Consider the following 23,528-nt stretch of genomic DNA (forward strand, 5'->3'; position numbering starts at 1 on the left):
GGATTCCATGGTGAGCGCCGGGTCCAGATGGATCCCCAAGCTGCGGACCCCATCCCTGGCGGACAGAGTCACCCCCCCAAAAGTGAGGGAGTTTCCCATATCCCCAAGTGTGGGGGCACCCACCCTCAGTACCTCCGTCTTGTCCGGGTTCAGCCTCAGCCCGTTCTCCTGCATCCATTCCAGTACGGACTCCAGGCAACGCTGAAGGGACAGAACGGCATCTCCTGCAGTTGGAAAAAAGGAGATGTAGAGCTGTGTGTCATCCGCATATTGGTGGCACAGTGCCCCACACCTCCTGATGACCCCACCCAGCGGCCTCATATAGATGTTGAACAGCATTGGGGAGATGATCGACCCCTGTGGGACCCCACAATTGAGGCTCCACGGGGCCGAGACAGCCTCCCCAAGCTGTACTCTCTGGGGGCGGTCCACCAAGAAGGAACGGAGCCAGGCCAATGCGAGGCCACCAATTCCCAACTCAGAGAGCCTCCCCAGGAGGATACCGTGGTCAATGGTATCAAAGGCCGCTGAGATATCGAGGAGGACCAGCAGAGACACTTTGCCCCCGTCGGCCTCCCTCAATAGGTCATCACACAGGGCGACCAATGCCGTTTCTGTTCCATGGCGCGGCCTGAAGCCCGACTGGAATGGATCCAGGGCATCTGTTTCATCCAGGAGCGCCTGAAGCTGATCGGCCACCACCCTCTCGACTACCTTGCTCAAGAAAGAAACATTGGCGACGGGCCTATAATTGCCAATTTCGTCCGCCGCCAAACTAGGTTTCTTTCTGATGGGCCTAATGAGTGTTTCCTTGAGGGCAGAAGGAAATCTGCCCTCAAGGAAAGACCCATTAATTATTACAGTAGCCCATTCTGTTGTTGAAGGCCTGGCTGCCTTGATTAGCCAGGCCGGGCAAGGGTCCAAGGAGGAGGTGGTGGCACGACAGCGATCAAGCGTCCTGGCCACAGTGTCGGGCGAGACGGGCTGAAAGGAGTCAAAAGTCACCGGGCAAGACGGAGCGCTGGACATCTCAGCTCGACTCACTGTATTCAAAAAAGGGGAGAGGTCCCGGCGGATGGCCTCCACTTTAGATTTAAAAAATGCTGCAAATTGGTCCGGTGTAAAACTAGGGGGAGGCCTATCACCCGGGCCAATTCCGGATAGGTCACGTACTATACGGAATAATTCCGCCTGCTGGTTGGATGCCTCACTTATCCGGTTAGTGAGGTAGGTTCGACTGGCAGCCTTTACCTTAGCTTGGTAAAGGTTAGTAGCGACCTTAACAGCTATACGATTAAAAACCGTCGGGTCCTTTCTCCATTTGCGCTCTAGCCGTCTCCTGACCCGCTTCGACGTCCGGAGATCCTGGTTAAACCAGGGCGCCGGGCGATCTCTGCGGCGGAGAGGGCGTTTAGGCGCGATCGTGTCTACGGCACTAGCCGCGGCGGTGAACCAGCCGTCGACCAGAGCCTCGACAGGAGCGCCAACCAGGTCAGCCGTAACCCCTCTCATGGCATCCTGGAATCCAGTCGGATCCAGTAGCCTTCGAGGGCGGACCATGACAATAGGTCCTTGCTCCCTGCGAGGGGGGAGAGCCATCTTGAGGGTGCATTTTATTAGGTGGTGATCCGACCATGACAAGGGAGCCGACTCAAGGTCAGTCACCATCGGACCACTCTCACTCCCATTGGTGGAAAAGACCAGGTCTAATGTTATTCTTCAAACTCTATGATTAGGTTCTGCTGCACCTCAACTGTATTCTAAGATTTGTACTATATTAGAGCCCTATTTAATCATAGTTAAAAGTATGTGAAAGTCGTGCATTTTGAGAGAGCACATTTATTCTGCCCCTTTCCACCATCTCTTCAGTATCAGAAATGCAGTTGTCTGAAGAGGGAGAGGGTGCTGTACCCAAGTGGACAGATTCATGATTTTGGGAGAGTAGGTTGGCTCACATCGAGAGGCTACCTGCATACAGCAGTGTTTCAGTTTGTTATATTTCCCTGAAGGGAAAAAATCAGGGATGGTGTGACTGGCACAATTCCCTCAACTGGTATGTCGCTGCACATGCTTTAAAGCGCAACCGGAAGGGCTTTTGTGGAGAATGGTAAGCCCTCTGCTTTGCTATTCTCCTTCTTCAGATCAATTTACTGTACACATATTTCATAGTTCTAAAGAGTGCATATTATATAAAACAATTGTCAGAAACATGCTAGAAACATACTAGACAGTGATGAAAATATAACACTTGGTTTGCTACTATATCTACAAGAGGCAGTACATAAGCAGCATATTGTAATGCCTCCTCTTTTCCATGCCATTAGTTGTATCATATTCATTCTTCCCTCCCCCCCAAATTGACACTAGTTTACATTATAAAGAAATCTTCACAGGGTGTTTGTTCTCCATAGTTCAAAGTATGAAAGAACACATGTTTTGTTAGTATTAACAAGAGATGGGACCATCTCTTTAGTAATGCACCTCTTACTGTGAAAGGTAAAAAAACAGAATTGCATTAAAATGTCAACTCTTTCTGTGTCTTCTCTCTTTCTCTGCTGCTGTTGATCTGTATCCTGAATCATACTAGCACGAGGTAGTCGTATTCCTCGACCTAGTGTGAGTCAGGGATGCAGTCGGGAAGCCAGCCGTGAAAGTAGCAGGGATACAAGCCCTGTCCGCTCTTTTGCACCCCTTGGTAAGTACTTGGAGAATGTGTTCTGCATGGCTGTCTGCCCTTGATTATCTGCTAATATAAGCTAAATAAAGATCCAGCATTTAACAAATAAATATTTCCCTGCCTATAAAACCCATAGCCTCTTTACTTTGGCTAAAAACATACTCGTGTGAAGAACTTGAGAATGTCCTATGTAATTCTGTTATGTTAATGGCACAATTCAGAGGTGTAAATGCAGCAATTCCAAAGATATTTTGCACATCAGTCAACTGTATTTCCAGCACACATACACACACACACACATTTGTCATAATTTTGTATAAGCCTTTTTTTTCAGTCAGTAGTAATCAAGTTTCTTCATCAGCAGCTTTTGCAGTAGACCTCAAACTGTTTTTTGAGAACTGATGTTAAAAGATTCAGAGTTCTTGGATGTCAAGGCTTGATGGGAAACAATGTATAATAATGTTTATAATAGGCATTCACCTCTGAATTGTAGTCTTGGACAAGTAAATTGTAAAATTGATGATTTTAGAGGCAGAGTTCATTCTTTGTTTCTGTATTGCATATATTTATCAGGGTTTTTTTCTTGCCATAATAGATTTATTTTGATTTTTCTTTAATCGTATTGTACAGATAGTTACCTACTATTCTCATAATTCTATTAACAGTTCTGTTGTGTAGCAGTGGCAATGCAGTTCCAGTGAATTGATTATAAACAAAAAATGCCAATTCTACACAATCATTTTCTAATATATCACTGTAATATAAACAAATGTAATGTATTTTGGAATTTTCTTCTACTGGAGATCATGACAGTCTTGTGTTTGGAAGCACCAGCTTTAAATGGCAAAGTTTTGGGAATAAAGAAAGTCACAGAAGGGACAAAAATGTTTAAACTGTTATTCAAGTTTACCTTGATACATAAGGGGGGAGGACTATATATATATATATATATATATATATATATATATATATATATATATATATATATTACAAATCCCTGCATTTCATACATGTGAGATTTTTTCATTAACATTACTTGTTTAACAGCACAGTGTCTTTGATTAATTTTTTTAAAAATAAAATCAAGACGAAAGGATTTTGTATTGATATTTTATTATCTATAATTAAAACTATTTTATTCTGAGAAAAGTAACGTTAGGTTCCCATGTCCAATTTGGATTAGAGTTGACTTTTTTAAAAAGATGCTTAAGTGATTTTAATTGATTGACAGCTTCTGATTTCTATTTGCTGCTTCCCCCCCAAAAAAAGGCTCTAAGCCACTTTAAAAGTAGCTTACTCTTTTTGAAACAATATTTTGCTTACTGCTGTAAAATTCATTACTGCAGTGCCACTGCTTGACTTCAAACACTGGAAATCACTCCTTTGCTTTAATTAGCATCCACAGATCCATCTCATTTTATGTCATTTTAAATTGAGGCAACTCATCCTGTCAACTTTTTCTCCAGAATGAGTACAATGTGATTCTACGATATGATGCTACTTACTTCATGTTTAATGAGAAAATTCCATGTAGTGTTTAGTTACTTATATCAGTGTTAACTGTGACAGATTTTATTTTTACAAAAGTGTACTCTATGCTTCTGCTATACCACTTTCATTAAGCTATCCTTTTTCCCCTAAAATAAGACCTAATCTGAAAATAAGCCCTAGTGTGATTTTTCAGGATACTCATCATAAAAGCATATTATACCCCTACCCCAAAAATAAGCCCCAGTTAAGTGAAACCCCACTCTCCACCATTGTGCAGCAACCAGAAGAAGATGACATGACTATATTTGAATAAATATAGCTTGTTGTACATTAAAAATATAAAACATCCCCTGAAAATAAGCCCTAATGCGTTTTTGGAGCAAAAATTAATATACTACTCTGTCTTATTTTGGGGAAAACACGGTAGTATGTGTAAAAAATTATTTTTTTCCATGTCATACATAATTTGCATGTTCCGTCAAGTCACTGTTGATGTATAGTATTTTCAGATGTGAATGGTCAGCCAGAGAATGTCTTCCTTTGATTATATACTTATGTAATAATCAAAGGAATAATAATTACTTCCTTTGGTTATTACTTCTTCCTTTGATTATTAATTACTCATTTCTTCCTTTGATAATTACTTATTTTCACTGGCTGGCCTAAATCCAGTGGTGTGAACCTCAGCAACAAATTGCTACTAGTTAAGAAGTCAGTAGTTGTATTTCCTTTTTGCACACCACTTGCCTCAACAAGAAATGCAAACACTAATGTCCTAACTAGTGGCAGTTGCCTCATGAAATGTACATCATTGAACTCATGTTGGCATAATTACTCAGTTGGATTCCTGTCATTGTGTGTAATTTCAGCATGCAATAGTCAAATCAGAGCTTCAGAGTTTCTTTTGTATGAATCAATCTCCTAACTTACGTGCCCAAGTGTCATATGTCAGTAGTTTCTGTAATGTGAGAGTACAGTTCTTTTTTTAAAAAATAAATCCTTATTTCTGTAACAATTGAAGTTGCAGACTTAACCATTTGAAGCTTTTGTCTTTCCCCATAATTACAAATCGCTGTATTTTATTAGCCATTTCTCTCTTTTATGTGTGCCATTTTTATAGATAGTGGCAAAGTTTTGTATTACCTTATACTTTTAAATCTCAGAATTTTCTGATTCTTGCGTGGGACAAAAATTCAAATCTCCTGCATCATATAGCATTTTGGAAGTCATATGCGAGCTAGTAGCCTATTATGACAGTGACCCCAGGGGTTCATGGAGTGCAGCTCCTAGAAGCCTTCACCACTATTTGTTTGTTTGTTTGTTTGTTTGTTTGTTTAATTTATACCCCGCCTATCTGGTCAAATGTGACCACTCTAGGCGGCTTACAACACACTCTAGATGTGCTAACCAGGGTTTCTGGGAGTTGCAGTCCGAGCACACCTGGGTTACTCAAGGTTGGGGACCACTATCTTGTGTGGATCTGCTGCTAGACATAATGTTTTTGCTACCAACTGTAAGACTAAATATTGAATGTTTATCATAGCAGAATGCTGAATATATGATGGTCCAAGCTACATATAATTGGTCAAATGTAGGAAAGGAGCCAGTAGTCATGGTTCATCTGAATTAGCCCTTAATTGTGCCTAGGTATCAGTCTCATGAGGTAATGCCACCTGGCTTTGTCCAGAATTAGATCTGTTTTCCATGTAGTTGCCATACACTTTACTGTTACAGCAATAGATAGGGTTCATATGATCCTGTTATTACAGCTTCCAGGCATCACTCCAGATCCACTGGTGCCCTCTACTCTCCAGATGTTTATGGGGCTACAGGTGAAGGATGAGTACACTTTGCTATCATCTGTGCATCATCCTGGATTTTTCCCCCTGTTCAGTTACCCGTACAATCTATTTTTTATCATTTTTATGTTTACTTCTATTTATTAGTTTTGAATACTTAAAACAAAAAATGAAACATTTTCCCCTTCTACCATTACTCAAGCAATTTATTTTCTGTCTTTTCAAATGAATTTTGTTGGTTTTTAGTTTGTCTATATCGTCTCATAAAGCTCTATTGAATGCATGTAGCTTTGTCATATGTAGTGCTGTAGGCTATATTGATAGTTCTTTTCTTTAATTTGCTTCATAGCTTGAAAGAAAAGCTGTAGTGGCATGTTTAACAGATTTTAATAAGGAAAAGAAATAATTTGCTATTGTTTCAATTCCTGCATATGTTTAGTGTCAGAACATGTTCTTTTTGTCACACAAGGTACAATTAAGTAATTGGCTTTATATTTACTTCAGTTTTGTGAAGTTACTAATGCCAGCATCCAACAAAATTTTAAGCATATGCTGCTGAAAACCATTTGTGACAGCCTTGGATTTCCATACAAATTTTTGTTGCTGCAGTTTCAAAAGTAAAGAAGCAAAGACAGTTTTAAAATTAAGTGACTGCTTCGCTCTGTAATGACAATCCTATTTTGACAAACTTAAAAGAGAACTCTGATCACTCATATAGCCGTTGCATACTCATGTAGAACTACCTAAATTATGCAAGACTCTGTCTTTGACCCATCTGGCTCATGTGATTAATACAAGAGTTCTGAATTTCTATAGCAAGATTCAGCTGCATTTAGGAAGATATAGTTAATATTTTTACTTCCCCATCTTAATCAGTTGAATGCTCCTTGAGGCAAATTGGAGCCAAGAATAAATTTCAGTGATATGGCCATTTTCAAATAACAAAAGGCATGACATTTCTGAAATACAGCTTTTTAAATGTGTCTAATATTGTATTAAGCCCTCCTGGATACTTCTGATTAACTTTGCCTTCTTTTCTTATTGTGACAGGGACAGGTTTTGGAATAAGTCAGTCAAGTCGATTATCTTCTTCTGTTAGTGCCATGCGAGTCTTGAATACAGGTTCAGATGTGGAAGAAGCAGTAGCAGATGCTTTGGTGAGCAGCTTCTATCTCAAACCCCAATCCCCTTGGATGGATGGCAAATAAAAGCATTGTAATAGGATTTAAACCAGAGGTGTAAAACTCTATTTCTTCTTGGGCCGCATCGGCATTATGGTTGCGCTCAAAGGGCTGGTTGTATCTGTAAGACTATATAACTGTATCTACTCTTTATCATATTAAATATAATCCTCATACAATTATCACTTTCTGACTCTTCACTGCTTGGAATTAGAAGCCCCGTTGGGCAGATTCCCAGCATCTTTGCGGAGCTTTATTGGTGACCATGTAAGTGCCTGCATATTGTATACTGCACAGTAGTAGGCAACATTGCAAGGGCCACATGAAATGGCCCGGCGGGCCAGATTCGGCCTGCAGGCCTTGAGTTTGACACATGATTTAAACTACGTATTTTATGCTCTTGTCTATTTTTTAAATTGATTCTACTAAATTAAACAGAGCTCCCTTTGTGAGTTTACACTGCATTTCATTCCTCAGATGTTTTCCTTTAAAATGCACATTTTCCACAGTGCATTTTACTTGATTTTTTAATATACATTCTCAACTGTAATCCATGTTTAAGTATGCATAAATAGATTTGCCCACTGTGACCTCTTGTTTCCCTCTTTAAGATTGAAACTTGGGATCGGTTCATATTTTACCATATTTTTTGCTCCATAAGACGCACTTTTCCCTTCAAAAAAAGTGAGGTAAAAAGTCTGTGAATCTTATGAAGAAAATTACATTGTGTTTGGTACCCTCTAGTAGCCAGTTTGATAATTACACTTTTTTACAATGCTGATCTGGAAGGACGCTGCCTCAAGCTTGCTGGGACTAGGCAAAATGGTGGTGATGTAACAGACCCCCCAGTACTGTACTCATTAGTAGCACTGATACTATAGGGTATCCGTAGCAGCCCTGTAGGACCAGAGCTGCTTACTGGACAGCTGGATCATGTGACCAGCCAGGCGCTGGGGGAAGCAGAGAGAGAGAGAGGGAGAGGAGAGCTCCACGGAGGAAGGGAGAAGACTCGTCCAGGTATCGTAAATAACATAATACAGAGGAATTCCTGGCTGCATTGCTGACTGATGACATTAAGGGGCACATGAGGAATTGTTGGTGAAAAGTAGGATTTGTTTCAGTTGCTCACTGAGTGAAAGGCTTTTAGTTCTTTTGAGATTTGTCATACTATTCAAAGCAACCCACTCCAATGGCATCTTAAACCTGAATTTTTGAAACTTTACACTGATGTATTGCACCTTGGGGTGTCTACTCTACTCCCCTAATGGTGAACATAATTCAAAATGTATTATATAAAGTAATATATAATATATTATATAATATATAATATATAAAGCCGCCCAGAGTGGTAGAATATACCAGATGGGCGGGATATAAATCGAAAAAATAAACAAACAAATAAATAAATAAATAATAGACCTCCTCACATGGGACCACTCTGCCTGTAGAGATACCATACAACTTTATTACACTACTTTGTTCAGAATTTTTTTTCCTATTTTCCTCCTCTAAAAATTAGCTGTGTCTTATGCTGAGGTGCGTCTTATGGAGTGAAAAATATGGTATATGCTAGTAGTCTGTAACACCGTGTGATTCAAATCTAAAACAAGGTGGTCCTTTTTAGTTACTATGTTCTTGGAAGATTTTTGAACCAATTCATCTATTGTTGCATATCTTTTCTTGCCATTTTATCACAGGCTGGATTATGCTTGTGTGTTCATAAAATCTAGACTGGGTCTGGCAAGATTGACTCTAGAATTTTGGAGGGGTCATTATAGGTTAATATGACATCCCAGGAATCCTGTATTGTTTTTGCTTAATTCTTATGGCACCTCATAAGTTTATAATAAAAATTGCAAAATTAAATATATAGAGGCACTCAGTTATTATATTAAAAGACACAGATTCTTTTGTATATTTCTCTTCGTACACATTCCAGTATTTGTTTTAGGTAACTACAGTTGCCTGCCAAGCTATATTCTGTATTGTCCATGTTTGTTTAGTCATCTCTGGAACTAGCTAAACAAGCTTTTTATGAGGAAACTTAAGGCTACCATTTTACTTAATTATAAACAATCAGACCTCACATTCTTGCAAATCTTAACTGTAACTGGAAGTAGTATAATGACATCTGCTAACCATACTACTCAATAATTGTCAATAACATTCTTAATTCTTCTATTTTTCCTTATAATTCAATGCATTCAGCTCTTAGGAGACATGCGGACGAAGGTATAATTCCCTTTGTTTTCCTGTCATGTGTTCTTGAATGTAAACACTGTGCCTATTTAGCAAAACAGTTTCTGTCCTGCACAAATGTTTTAAGAAATTCTAAATGAAGCTTGGGTAGCTTGAAGCATTGTCGTCCTTTGTGCTACATTGCACTTTCAACATTTCCGGAAGCTTTCAAGTATTCATATGGTGCTGTTTTTCAAAACAGAACAGAACATAGCAGGACTTGTCATCAGTAGAAATGTTGCCATTAAGAACATAATGACATAGTGTCATTTCTGGAAAAGTTCCTTTTTTATATTCTAAGTATCAGTAGTTTTAAGATTCAGACATTCTACATGTGAGGGTACTCAAAGGAAGTGTTAGAATCCATGTAAGATGTGCCTGGAGATGGTGGTAGAATTGGAGAGATTGCAGGAAAGTGGGTTCATAACTATTCATCACTGTTCACAAAAAAGTACTGCACTTTATTATCAATGTTCACATGTAGTTTTGTGTATGACAGAAAAAACCAGTGCGAAGGAGATATGAGTCGTATGGAATGTACTCTGATGATGATGCCAACAGCGATGCTTCCAGTGCCTGCTCAGAAAGATCATATAGCTCACGGAATGGCACTATACCTACCTATATGCGGCAGACAGAAGATGTGGCAGAGGTCCTTAATCGCTGTGCAAGCTCCAATTGGTCAGAAAGAAAAGAAGGCCTCCTGGGGCTACAGAATTTATTAAAAAATCAGAGGACTTTAAGGTAAGAGAATCTTTTTCAGATAAGAAATGTTCCATTTGAGAAAGACTTTTTTTCTGCAGCGATTTATTTTGCTGTATGTTAAGTTCTGTATGCAATGTATTGATTATGATATGATGAACATGAAACTGGAAACACTAACTGAAATTAAGCTTTCTTTATATTGCTTTCAATGGGAGTATTTATATATATGAGTCATGGAAGGCCTGGCTACAGAGACAGGTGCAGGGAGTTTAAACCCTCTCTGTGCTTCATGAGAGAAAGGCTACTCAGCATTACCCAGAATATCTGAGGCTGATGTGATTATGTGCTCTGCTACATGTGCTGTCTTGGGCAAGCTGTATCTTCCCAAAGGACACCGGAGAGGCGAACTGGTAAAGCACTTCTGAGTACTTTACCATAAGAAAACCCTTGGAGAGATTCTGTATGTTGGAATTGACTTGATGGCACCTGATTGTTACAATTATACAGTAACTATTCCCTGAAGCACTGTACAACAGAGAGAAAATGTCAACTAACTTAATATATAACATGCAATAGGCTACTTCTATGATTACTATACAAAATTAGAACTGAAGTAATGCTGCTTGTAATTATTGCAGGAATAGAAAATTGCAGTTCTTCATCGTGGCCTCTGTGAATGCACACAAAAGGGTTAAGTCAGGGCCTGCGCTGGACCTCTCAGAATATTCCAGAGCTTCAAGAGAAAAGTAACAAAGTTTAAGTTTCCCCAATAGCGCATGCTCCACCCGCCTCTGCCCCCAGTTCCATTTTACCGCCATCTGGCTAGGAACCTCTCGTTTGAGCTTCGCAATTTTCCTTAAAAATTTCTGTATTTTTTGACCACGGACTATTCTGACTTAGCTATATCTGTTGCCTCGACCTCAGACTGCTCTTTGACTCTTCTGTTGCCTACCACTTGGATTTGTTGCTTCCGGACAATTTCCCGCTAATTAACAGCCCATGCGACTTCAATTACCAATCCACAACAGTAACGCTGATCTGTTTCCCTACCTGCTTATGTCCCGTTCCGGTCCTTTCAGCCACTGTACCATCTGCTCCCACAAACTGCCCTTTCAGGACAGTCACGATCGCTGTGTTTTTTGCCTTGGGAAGTCCCACCAGCCAGGCAGTTGCAAGCACTGTAAAAAAATTACAAAAGCCGTGATTAAGACATGCCAACAAAGGTTGAAATATTACCTGTGGAATAAAACCCTTTCAGCATCTAAACCATCTGAAATGGAAATCTCTTCATCCTCTGCCACACCACAGTCAGAAGTTCATGCAGCTTACCCTCAGTTGCCTTCAACCGCTACTAAAGATAAACCCGCCAAAAAAATCTGCAACTTTAAAGAAAACCTCCACCTCGATGTCGAAGGCATCTTCTACTGTCTCCATTAAGGTCACCAAACAAGCCAAATCAAAATCTTTGACTAAACCTAAAGAACTCCTCAAACAGTTGCCTCCAGTCTCAGCATCTATACCATCCCCAATTTTAGAAGACGCTTCCTGGGATCAGGAATCAATATCTGAGGCAGCAACCTTGCTACCTCCTAGACAGATTGAGCCTGTTTTACCAGTGGGCGTAACATTCCCAACTCCGAGCCAACTTGTACAAGCCACCACAAATCTGGCTTCTGGCCCCAAATAGCCCTGTATCTACCGGGTGGGCATCTCCGGCTCCTTCATTGTAGTTGGTCCCGTCAAGACCGATTTCGCCTCCACACAAAAGAGCGAATAACACCAAGCATTTGCTTTCTGATCAACACCGATCATCTCATCGCTCGTCTTGGCGTCAACATAGGAAACACTAAGACTCCGACAACACCGAGACTGAGAGAAAGAAACGCCACCACCAGCGTCAACGAGACTATTCCGAATCAGATTCCTCATCGACAGATCATCATAGACAAAGGAAGAGATCGAAACGTTCATATTCATCAACATCGTCATCTTGCCCTTCTACCTCTCCACATCGACGCCGACATCGGAAAACTTTTGATGCTGACAAGAATGAGAAAAGACCACATCTTTCTAAGACTGCAAACACCCAACAAGAACCTGAATCATGTCATCTTCTCAACACCCTAAGACTACTACTACTGATATAGAGAAACTCTGTAAAAGACATCACTCACCCTCCAAATCAGAAGAGGAAGCAGACTTCTCGGCAAATTTCTCACCTCCTGATGATGACACTCAACAGGGCACTTCAGCAGATGAACTACCTGAAGGAGAAAGAATGGAGTCAGATGCAGCTGACTCACACCCCTCATCTCCATCCGAGGACTTTTCTTCCTATGTGCAAATGGTGTCTAGAATGGCCAAGACACTCAAGATGCACACAGAACAAACCAGCCCCCCATCTGAGAACTTAATTTTCAGTGATATTAACCAAGAGCGTACTCCTCCACTCAGCTTAGCGTTTATTTCTGCCCTTATGGACTTAATAAAAGATGCTTGGAACCAACCTTCTACATCTACACCCATTTCAAGATGTACAGAAAATCTATACCGTGTCAATGGAGAAATTTCTAGCGAAACATCCTGTTCCTAACTCTCTAATAGTGGAGACAAGCTCCTCTAGGCCAAATGCTAAGGCTCACGTTACACCTACCAAGAGAGAAGGGAGAAAACTGGAAGTCCTGGGCAGAAAGATGTATTCCCTAATCTCGTTTCTTCTTAGGGTGACAAACTACCTAACGGCAGTGGGAGCCTACCAGAAGCAATTATGGTTACGAGTTCTTCCAGCCCTCAAGTTGATTCCTGAGGACATACGCCAGGGGTTCCTCAATACTTATGAAGAGGCCCTGACAGTCTCAAAACATCAGAGACTAGCATCACGTCATGCAGATGCTGCTGCTGCCAAGGTTCTGATGTCTGCAGTCACCTTAAGACGACACGCCTGGCTCAGAGTTGCTACAATCATGGATGATGTTAAGACAAGGATAGAAAACCTACCCTTTGATGCTAACGGCCTCTTTAATGAAAAAACAATCAGTAACCTGGATGAACTTCTCAAAATGAAGAAAACAGCCAAATCCTTTTCTGTACAACAGCAACCAAGATTTAACAAATACCAATGCCTTAAACCTTACTTCCAGTACTCCCATTCTTTACATTACTCACAATCTTCTCAATCCTTCCGTCCCTTCAAGGGCCAAGGTCAATCCAGATTATCTCAAGCAGCATATTCTTCATCCACATTTCGTTCCCAGTCTTCACAACGCCGACAATCTTACAAACCTCATGCAAAGAAATCAAAACCTTATCTTTGACTCCCCCCCTTACCTCTGACCGGACAGGATCATCCAACTCGACTTCATCCCTTCCTACAAAACTGGACAAAAATAACCACAGATTCCTGGGTTCTAACCATCATTCGCTGTAGATACCAACTAGAACTTGCAGAATATCCTCCTCTGGGACAGGTAAAAGTCACACTCCCCAACCCTGTCCTAGAAGAAGAAATTTGTACTCTATTGTAGAAGCACGCAATCCAAAGAGTGCCCAGAAGAAATGTAAAGAACGGATTCTACTCCTGTTACTTTGCCGTCCCAAAGACGGAGGAATCAGACCAATCATGGTCCGAAGAGATCTCAACACTTACCTCCACGCAAAACGATTCAGGATGGTCACCTTGGACTCAATCATTCACCTGCTGAGAAAAAAGGACTGGTTTGTGGTAGTGGATCTCAAGGATGCCTACTTCCACATAACAATCCACCCAAATCACAGAAAATACCTCCGGTTTGTATTCCAAAACACCATTTATCAGTACCTGGCTCTTCCATTCGGGTTGTCCACAGCACCAAGGACGTTCACAAAGTGCATGGCGCCAGTGGCAGCATTCCTACGTCTTCAGGGAATCCAAGTTTACCTGTACATAGACAACTGGTTGATAGTTTCTCTGTCCAGACGTCAAGCCATCAAAAACACCAAGTTCGTTCTACGCACTCTAAAGGACCTAGGTCTCACGATCAATACAAAGAAATCAATTCTCAATCCTTCCCAAGTGATAAACTACATAGGAGCCAAACTGGACTCCAATGCAGACAAGGTGTTCCCTCAGAATGCATCCAAAAAATAAGGACTGCTGTACACAAATTCAGGCTGCACAGGACAATCTCTGCTCAGCATGCACAACATCTTCTGGGACTCATGGCATCCACAACACCCGCCTTGGCTCACACAAGGCTAAAGATGCGCTCCTTACAACTCTGGGTTCTATCTCTCTTCAACCCAATTCACAACAGCCAAAGAAAGCGACTTCGTGCCTCTCCAGAACTTGCACAACAAATACAGTGGTGGACTTTTCTTCCACATCTCATGATAGGCCATCCCTTCAGACTTCTCCGACTCACAATCCAAGTCACAATGGACGCCAACCTCATCAGTTGGGGGGCACATTGTGGTCATCATCAAATTCACACTTTGTGGTCCTAACAGGACAAGAACCTGCACATCAATCATCTAGAACTTCTAGCAGTCACGAAGGCGTTCAGAGCCTTTCTACCTCTAATACATGGTCGTGGTGTGCAGCAGGTCACCGACAACACCATGACCATATACTACATCAACAAACAAGGAGGAACACATTCCAAATCTCTTCTGTTTCTAACAATTCACCTATGGGAATGGTGCTATCAACACCACATCTTCCCAGTGGCAATTCACATCTCCACCACAGACAACAAAACAGCAGACAAACTAAGCAGGCTGACAGCTCAATCACACAAATGGGAGCTGAACAACAAGATTTATGCCTGTCTGTGTCACCGTTGGGGGAATCCCAAGATGGATCTGTTTGCAAGCCATCTCAACAAAAAATGCAAACTCTACACTTCCAGATGGGTCGAGGAATGGACTCTCTGGGGGACGCATTCATGATTCCTTGGGGCAAAGGCCTACTCTGCCTTTTCCCTCCAATTCCTCTTGTACAAAGAACTTTGATCAGACTACGTCACACAAAATCAGAGGCAATACTAGTAGCGCCATATTGGCCTCAACAAGCCTGGTTCCCCACGCTTCAGGCAATGGCATCAGACATGGTCAAGCTGCCACCTCTACCACATCTTCTCACGCAGGATGCAGGCACTGTTCTCCACCCAAATGTAGAAACTCTACATCTGACAGCGTGGAGGATCTCCCCGCGATGAAGGAGGTCCTAGATAGTGCTAGGAAGCCCTCTACCACTCGTCTATATTCCTACAAGTGGAAGAGTTTTGTTAACTTTGCAGAAACTAGACACTATGAAACTTCCCCTGTTTCACTCTCCACCTTGCTCCAACACCTACGCTACCTATTTGATCTTGGCCTTGCCCTTTAAACTCTTAAAGTTTATACTGCTGCAATTCTGTCTTTTCAACCCAGAGACTCGAATTCAGCACACATGTTCTCACATCCTACACTCAAGGCATTTCTCACTAACCTCATTAAGTCACCAACATGTCAATGGTCTCTTCATGTGGTATTACATGCGTTGACCCGACCACCCTTTGAACCAATGGCGACATTTGATCTATGGTTACTCTCCTTTAAGACTTTATTCCTTGTGGCTATTACATCTGCAAGAAGAGCCAGCGAACTTGCAGCTCTCCGATCGGATCAACCATATTTACAAATTTTCAGAGACAAAGTGATATTACACCTAAATTTAACCTTTTTGCCTAAAGTGGTCACTGATTTTCATGTAAATCAACCACTAATATTGCCTACTCTTTTCTTGGATCCAAAAACTGACACTGAGCGCATGTTACACCCCCTTGATGTGAGGAGAGCATTAGCCTTTTATGTGTCTCATACCAGAGACTTCCGTACTTCTCCTAGACTGTTCTTGTGCTTTTATGGCCGTAGGAAAGGATGTACAGCTTCTTCATCAACCCTCTCCAGATGGCTTGTCTCAACTATTTCTTTGGTATACGAGCTACAACACCGCACTCCACCTGAAGGACTTAGGGCTCATTCCACCAGAGCCATGGCTACTTCTATAGCCCTACCATGTGGCATTAACATTCCAGACATCTGTAGAACTGCCACTTGGTCCAACGTCTCCACCTTTGTAACCCACTATAAACTGGACCTGAGGGCTAAAAGAGAGACAGGCTTCGGGAGAGCGTCCTTCAGTGACGACCCACCTTCTGGTAAGTGGGTGTGCTAGTCACGCTTTTGTGTGCATTCACAGAGGCCACGATGAAAAAAGACAGGTTACTTACCTGTAACCATGGCTCTTCAAGTGGACCTCTGTGAATTCACACATCCAGCCTCCCCACTATCTGTCAGTGAACATATTTAGCTTAAACTCAGGTTATTCTGGCGGATAAATGGAACTGGGGGCTGAGGCGGGTGGAGCATGCGCTATTGGGGCAACTTAAACTTTGTTATTTTTCTGGAATATTCTGAGAGGTCCAGTGCAGGCGCTGACTTAACCCTTTTGTGTGAATTTACAGAGGTCCACTTGAAGAACCATGGTTACAGGTAAGTAACCTGTCTGTTTAACACTTCAGCCTGTATCCATTGGAATCAATGTAGTAATACAAGATATATTCTACTAACAGTGGTGTATTTTTAGAATTCACACAAGAGAATAGCTAGTATTTTGCACAGGTATTTGTGTAAGTGAGTACATAACCACATGTACAACTGATTATACACCCACTTATGTACTGTCATAAGCCAAAACAACTGTGCTAGCAGGGGTTATCAGTCTGCTGCTATTAAGTTCAATTTATGCCATAATACTCAAAGGAGTCATATATCATCCAATGTAGTTTTTCCCCCCACAAAAGAGCATAACCACTACCCTAGCCAAATACTAGACTCATGATTTTAGAGGAAATGTCCTCTTTATTATTTGCTTTTAAAACTCAGGTTTTCATGATGTTCTTTGTTGGACTTTGCCCGTGCAGAACCATGATTTGGACCCTTTGAGCTAGAAAGTTTGGAGGGCAGCTCCACTCCCCTTCCCATATCACATGTGTGAAAGCACTGTCTTGAGTTCTGCTTTGTCCACCACAGTGGCAGCAGGTAGTAAAATATCTCAGATAGAAGTTGACTAATACAAGCTATTAGTCTGCAGTTTATCTATTTCTTTCATTCTTTTATTTTCATTTCCTTTTTATATTTCTAAAATTTATATGTAAAGATAAAGGTTCCCCTTGACATTTTCAGTCCAGTCGTGTCCGACTCTAGGGGGCGGTGCTCATTCCATTTTCAAGCCGTAGAACCAGTGCTTGTCCAAAGACAGTTTCTGTTGTCACGTGACTAGGGAATGCCGTTTTACCTTCCCACCGAGGTGGTACCTATTTATCTACTCGCATTTACATGCTTTCAAACTGCTAGGTTGGCGAGGGGCTAGGACAAAGCGACGGGAGCTCACTCCGTCACATGGATTCGATCTTACGACTGCTGGTCTTCTGACCCTGCAGCACAGGCTTCTGCAGTTTACCCCGCAGCGCCACCACGTCCCCCAAAATTTATATGTACCATCCTTTATTTTGATTGCTACTTGTTTTTCATTCCTCTCAGGGCCAATGACCCTATGGGCATTCTTTAAATGCTGTTGTATTGTTAGAGGGCAACAGCTCCCCCAGCAGATGTGTACAATAAGTATCTTTTCTGTCTCTTTCCTTGGAAGACATAATGTTTGCAAAGTCTTTCAATGGTGGTAAGAGAAAAGTTTCTTCAAACCTTTCATAAAGAAATAAAAGAAGATTAAAGCTCCTAAATCTACCACCATCAACAGTGCCAAAATGAAAGTCATATCTGATCACTCACCATCAAAGATTTTTCCATGATGTCCATGAGCAAAAATAAGAGAAGAATCCATTTTGGATGAACCCCTTGAGCCAGTCACGACAGCAAATTATGTCAGTTCCAGCAATTATGGCCCAGATTGGGCATGGCAGTTTATTGTGCCTCTTACTACACAGTGTTCTGTGTTGTTACATCATACTTGCGGAGTTTCAGAAATGAGGGATTTATCATGAGAGTTCCTAACATTCTACTCAGCATCCTGGTTCTATCAGTATTCACCTCCTTATCAGCACCTCTGTTTGTTTTCAAACAGAGGTGCTGACAAGAAGGTGAATATTGATAGTACCAAGAGAATTGACAGTATTGATGCTTGGCTAGTTGATCCCTAGGACGGTAGTGCAATAGACATCATTCTTGTCTTTGATGCTGTTGTAGTTCTACCTGTTCTATAGTTATGCCTTCACCATGATCACACAAGAGTAACCAGATACTCCATATCAAAAACACCTCAATTGATCTGTTGCCTTATGCCATTTATTATTGAATGTAAATATTGAGTCCTAGTTCTGCTCAAGCTTCCTGTTCCTGCCCCAATGCTAAGTTGAAGCTTTCTTTCTGAACAGGAAGCTAGCTGGAGCTAAACCTCATTCCAATTGTGGCCTTTTCCCATAGTGAGCCACATTTAGGAGCCTTATGTTGTCTGTCAGGTGGAACTCCCAGAATGAAGAATTATGGGATCTGTAGTCCAAAAAATCAATACATCCCATTCCTACTTACAATCATCAGTATTTAGCACTGGTCTTGATACCAAGAGGATGTCATTCAATAGATCAGTTCTAACTGCTCTTCTTCAGTAACTGCAAGTGCCTTTCCTCCTTGTCATGTATTTTTTGCAGACCTTTTCCTTGGCCTTATCCATATGTGTTATGCACAGAAACCATGAAGAAAGAAAATAGGTTGTTTATCTGTTACAATTGTTCCTCAAAGGTCCTCTGCTTTTCCTGCTCTCTTTTAATGTTGCTGTCCTGCCTTGTCCTCTGAATGTTGAACTGAGAAATAATTTTCTCACACACACACTATAGGGAAGAAATGGGGCCACTGTCAAAACCCTATTCACAAGATTCCAAACCATGACTGTGCAGGTGCAGACCCATATATGTGAATGCACAAATGACCACTCAAAGAACAAACATTACAGATAAACAACCTCTTTTATTCTTTGGGAGCAACAAGCCTCTGTGCCCTTCCCCCCTTTCAGTATTAGGCTATAGCAGAAGGATGCTTTGAATTTCCTGTCTTTGTTTAGCAGTGATGTCTTCAAAAGCACCAGATTGTGTGTTGTTCTATCCTCAGGCTGTTCACAGCTTCTTCTCTGTTACAGGATAGTTTAAACTTCTGTTTTGTTTCTCCAAAAAAAAAAAAGCCTTGCAGGAAAGCCCTTATCTTGAGTAAATGTTGTCTGTTTGGCTCTTACCTCCTCATATTCTTGAAGGAGTGGTTTTCCAATCAAGTTTTCATCTTCCTTTTCTATGAAAATTGAGATTTCCAGTAATTAGTCCTCTGTGATCAGTTAACCAGTTTTCTGGATGTGTTCTACAGTTTTGGATGCAAATGCTAGTATAAATGTCAGCTTTTAATGGAGCCATTAAAATTCTGTTTACATTGTGAATTTTTATTATTGGAATGAAAGTGTTACATTGATTCTATTTTAAAGTTGTTAAGATGATTCTGCAGATTGCTAATAGTGTTATCTTTTCTCTTTTTGGCAGTCGAGTTGAATTAAAAAGATTGTGCGAAATCTTCACCAGGATGTTTGCTGATCCTCACAGCAAGGTATATATATCTATACATATTTGACTTTTTCTGACTTGTTATGAACATCTGCAAACATATATATGAGCACTGTAGTATGTACAAATCAGTTTGAAAGCAAATGCTAAATTTATTGATGACTTCTAAGTAACCATTCATTTTTAAGAGCAGCAATAGTTGGCAAAGCACATGGCTTTTTCTTTACATTTTCTGTATTAGAAATATAAGGCAACTAATAACTTTTCTACTTGTTATGATAAAATGATTATTTCATGATGGTCTAGGCCTCTAATGGTACAAAATGTGGTACAAGACAGAATCAGGTAGTATTTTGTATTCAACTAGTGTTTAGTGATAATGTGGTTGTATCTGTTCAGGGACTTCAGAGTTTCTGAATACAGAAGGAAGACCCCATTATCTTTACATTAAATCATCAGTGTAAGTTATATGTAAAAAAAATCACGTGAAAGAGAGGATGTGTTTGCTTTGAGCAGCATCAGAGAGGTGTTCCTAAAAGCCAGGGATGAGCAAACTGCCCCCCCCCCAGTAGTTGTTGATTTGCAGCTACCTGCAGTCTTCACTGCTGGCTGGGATGGATGGGAGGTGCAGTCTGACAACATCTGGAGAGTGTGTTTTGCCCTAAACCTTTAATTTTAGTATGATACTCATATGTCTTACATGTTGTGTAATCTGCTTATGGATATGTGAGAAGTTTTACTTATAGAAATACGTTTTTGAAAAGGTCTACTTAAAAACCAGAGGGAAAAGTCCCGTTACTGCAAGGAGCAGGTGGTTTCCAGAGATCTGGGAGCCACAGAAGTCCATCACTGGGGCTTGGAGGGTTGTTCTTATGACCACAACTCCCCAAAAATATTCTTTTAAAATGTATTCTTTACTCCTTATGCACTCAAACAATCTTCTCTGCAACATTTTATTTTTTTGTGGGGGGAGGAGAAGGTCCCCAGGGGGCTAAGGATCATTCAAAACATGGCAGAATTATCCAGCATGCCTGCTAGACAGTACAAAGGAACTTTTTCAGCCCTTCAAAATTTTGGGATGAGTGTATAGATTGGGGGGGCACATGTTGTTCATTCCTATTATCATTGTATGCTTTCCTTTCTCTCTGGAATCTTGTAACTGTCTTCTTTTAGCCTCATACGTTCTATACATAGATTGGAAGTCCAGAACATTTGAACTGATGCCAGTGTGCTGTTTGGAATGCTTATGTAGGGTTGATTTTAAAATTGTTGTGCCATTCCATGAGCAACTTGAAATTCTTTGTTGAGAAATGTTTGGTATGGTCATGAGGCTTTCCTGAGAGTGCATTATGCTGTTTGCCTGTTCTCTGTTTTGGTGTGGAAGATGGTGAAAAGTGGAAGCACATGACTTAAATTTCCACTCAGACCTTTTCTGTCAGTTCTTCTCTTTGCTCAGGAGCAGCTACGGAACCCTCTTTTCTTTGTTCCAGATTTTAAAGCCTATTTCTCCGTCATCTCCTTCCTTTTTCTTCTTCTTTTCTCGTTTTCTCCACTACCCAACCCCAAACATGCTCCTATTCTCCTTTTCTCTTGGTATTGCCTTTCTCTCATCCCCTTCTCTATATTACTGCTGGTGACTCCCATAGAGAAGTGTTCCTTTTCAAAGATCGCATTAATCCAAACGTGATATGTTAGATTTGTGAAGTGCCAACTTCATATTGCAACAGGCTCTGCTGCTTATAAGGACCACTGAGGTTGCCCAGTGACTCAGTAGAAGAGCATTCAGAGGCCTCATCTCAGCCATTGCAGTGATTAGTACAACATGAAGACATCTTTACTTCTGTCTTCCTAATGGTATCCTTCTAACAGCAGAGGAAACACCCTTTGCTGAGTCAGGTCCAATTCCTGACAAAATGCACCAGCTGGATCTTTGAAGTTGTAAAGAACAACTAGAAATTTAGCCCCAGGCCACCAGAAGGCAGCAAAGAACAATGAAGCTGGCTGCAGCCTCTTTCTGTCTGCCCCAGATGCTACCTTTACAACATGCTGTCCTGCAAGAGCTTTTCAAGCACTTACAGTCCGAGATAATTGTCCCCCTAAGATATTGTTTGTAATTATACATCTACTGCCCCAGTTTTCCCCTTGTTTTTCTTTGACAGGCAGTTTGTTCAGAAATCCAAGGTCAGCTATTCGTAAAATTTAGCAGAAATTGTTCCGTAAGAGAAGTTTCTGAATTCAGAGTTCCCCAGAGCATTAGTCTTTTCACAGTGCCTTTTAAGGGTATAGTGTAATCAGAATGAGATAAATCCTTGGGCAGTAAAAAGCCAAATAGTCATGCCTAGTGTCAGCATGGCTGTATATTGGTACTTGAGAAGGAAGTCTTAACAGGAATGAGTTTAATGCAAAGAACCCAGCTTGTCTGATAGGGGAAAAATCCACTTCTGCATACCTTCATGGTTAGGAGTCATCATTTAATTTCATCAAATTGTTTAGCTTCATACTGCTTAGGAGAAAGTCTTTTAAACCATGAGAACAAGAGCAACAGTAGACCAATCAGAGCATCTACATCCTGGTAGCTTATCGTCATCATCATGCCTATGTTCTCTGTTTTCATCATTGAGAAGCTACATGGCATTTAAGCTGAATTCCTTACACTTAATCACATAGTAAGAAGAGCAGAATCATTTTGGACCTATGATTGTAGTCATTGATACAGTACATGTCAATTTTACATTCACAACAGTCATTTGTAGTTGTAAGCGTAAATAACTCACTGTGTTAGAGTATTGCAATATATCGGTTTCAAACATTTCTTTAATATCATTTGCAAAATTTTATTACGGGGGTTATTTCTTGGAAGCGGCTCTCCCTGTGGAAAAGAAATAGTAAAATTGCTGTTGTATCTCTGTGTTGTATTGGAGATACAGTGAACGTTTAGTTATCTTGATGTTTCTTGCATGTACTCCTTCCTCTCTTCAAAAGTTCATAATTGCTGAAAAACAGCCCTGCCAATTGTTTTGTGTTTGAGTGAGAAGTGATTAACTGATGAAAAAAGGAGTCTGCTTCTGGGATTTTCCCTTGCTTGGTATCACTTTGTGAATGGTACTGAGCACAAAAGGGTATCCTGTAGACCAGTGGTTCCCAAACTGTTTTCACATATGGCTCCCTTGACCTGTCCCAGAGCCTCCCCAGCATAAAAAGGCGCCGTTGCCACTGCGTCTTCTTCTCCTGTGCAGGCAGGAATCCGGAGATTCCTGCTCAACCCAGGGTCTGCACCTGGGCATGGGCAAGGTGTTAGCATGATCCCAGCCAGCACGCAGGGAGACCCCTTGGCCAAGGAGAGGGAGATGGCAGCAGTGAAGGATGGGAGGATTCCACAGCACCTCTGGCTGGGTTTGGCGGTGCCCCAGCACTAAAGATGGTGTACAGCATCTTCACAGCTGACATTCGTATTGTCAACATTCAGGCTGCCCTTTGACATCCTTTTTCCTGCTGGCATTGCAGGCACAACATTATGCAGCAATACTGGGCCATTCCCTGACATTTTGAATTCTGAACCCACATTCATGAAAAAGCGGTTTTTCGAATTTTTCTGTAGGATGCCAAAGGCTACAAAATGGATATGCTTCTGAAATGTTATGGTTTACTTTCTGTGGAATATGCTACTATATATGTATCAAACCAGCATGACTGAATTGGCCCACATGGAGGCAGTGCTCACAAAAAGCAGTATTTGTTTTCGGACTATTTGGGTTGAAAAGGGAGAGGAAAGGAGAAAAAGAGCAAGGATAGATGTGTGTACTTCTGTTTTACTTGATTTGATACCAAAGGTGTTAACGTTTAACCATTTAAAAAC

The 23,528-nt window shown here is 41.1% G+C and overlaps 1 protein-coding gene across 50 annotated transcripts in view; it reads left to right on the forward strand.

The window, feature by feature from the left end:
• Positions 1 to 23,528, forward strand: part of CLASP2 (cytoplasmic linker associated protein 2) — a 212,545-nt gene that overhangs the window by 132,586 nt on the left and 56,431 nt on the right. For 20 of the 50 annotated variants that reach the window (XM_078377537.1, XM_078377543.1, XM_078377541.1 and 17 more), the window contains 6 exons: positions 2,588 to 2,695; positions 5,938 to 6,000; positions 7,018 to 7,124; positions 9,357 to 9,380; positions 9,886 to 10,130; positions 19,652 to 19,715. In XM_078377537.1, coding sequence (XP_078233663.1) covers positions 2,588 to 2,695; positions 5,938 to 6,000; positions 7,018 to 7,124; positions 9,357 to 9,380; positions 9,886 to 10,130; positions 19,652 to 19,715 — 611 coding nt within the window. The remainder of the gene's footprint in view (positions 1 to 2,587; positions 2,696 to 5,937; positions 6,001 to 7,017; positions 7,125 to 9,356; positions 9,381 to 9,885; positions 10,131 to 19,651; positions 19,716 to 23,528) is intronic. The other 30 variants (XM_078377539.1, XM_078377546.1, XM_078377544.1 and 27 more) reach the window with 5 other exon arrangements.

Source organism: Pogona vitticeps, chromosome 6 (genome assembly GCF_051106095.1).
Source record: "Pogona vitticeps strain Pit_001003342236 chromosome 6, PviZW2.1, whole genome shotgun sequence".
NCBI classification, from domain to species: domain Eukaryota; kingdom Metazoa; phylum Chordata; class Lepidosauria; order Squamata; family Agamidae; genus Pogona; species Pogona vitticeps.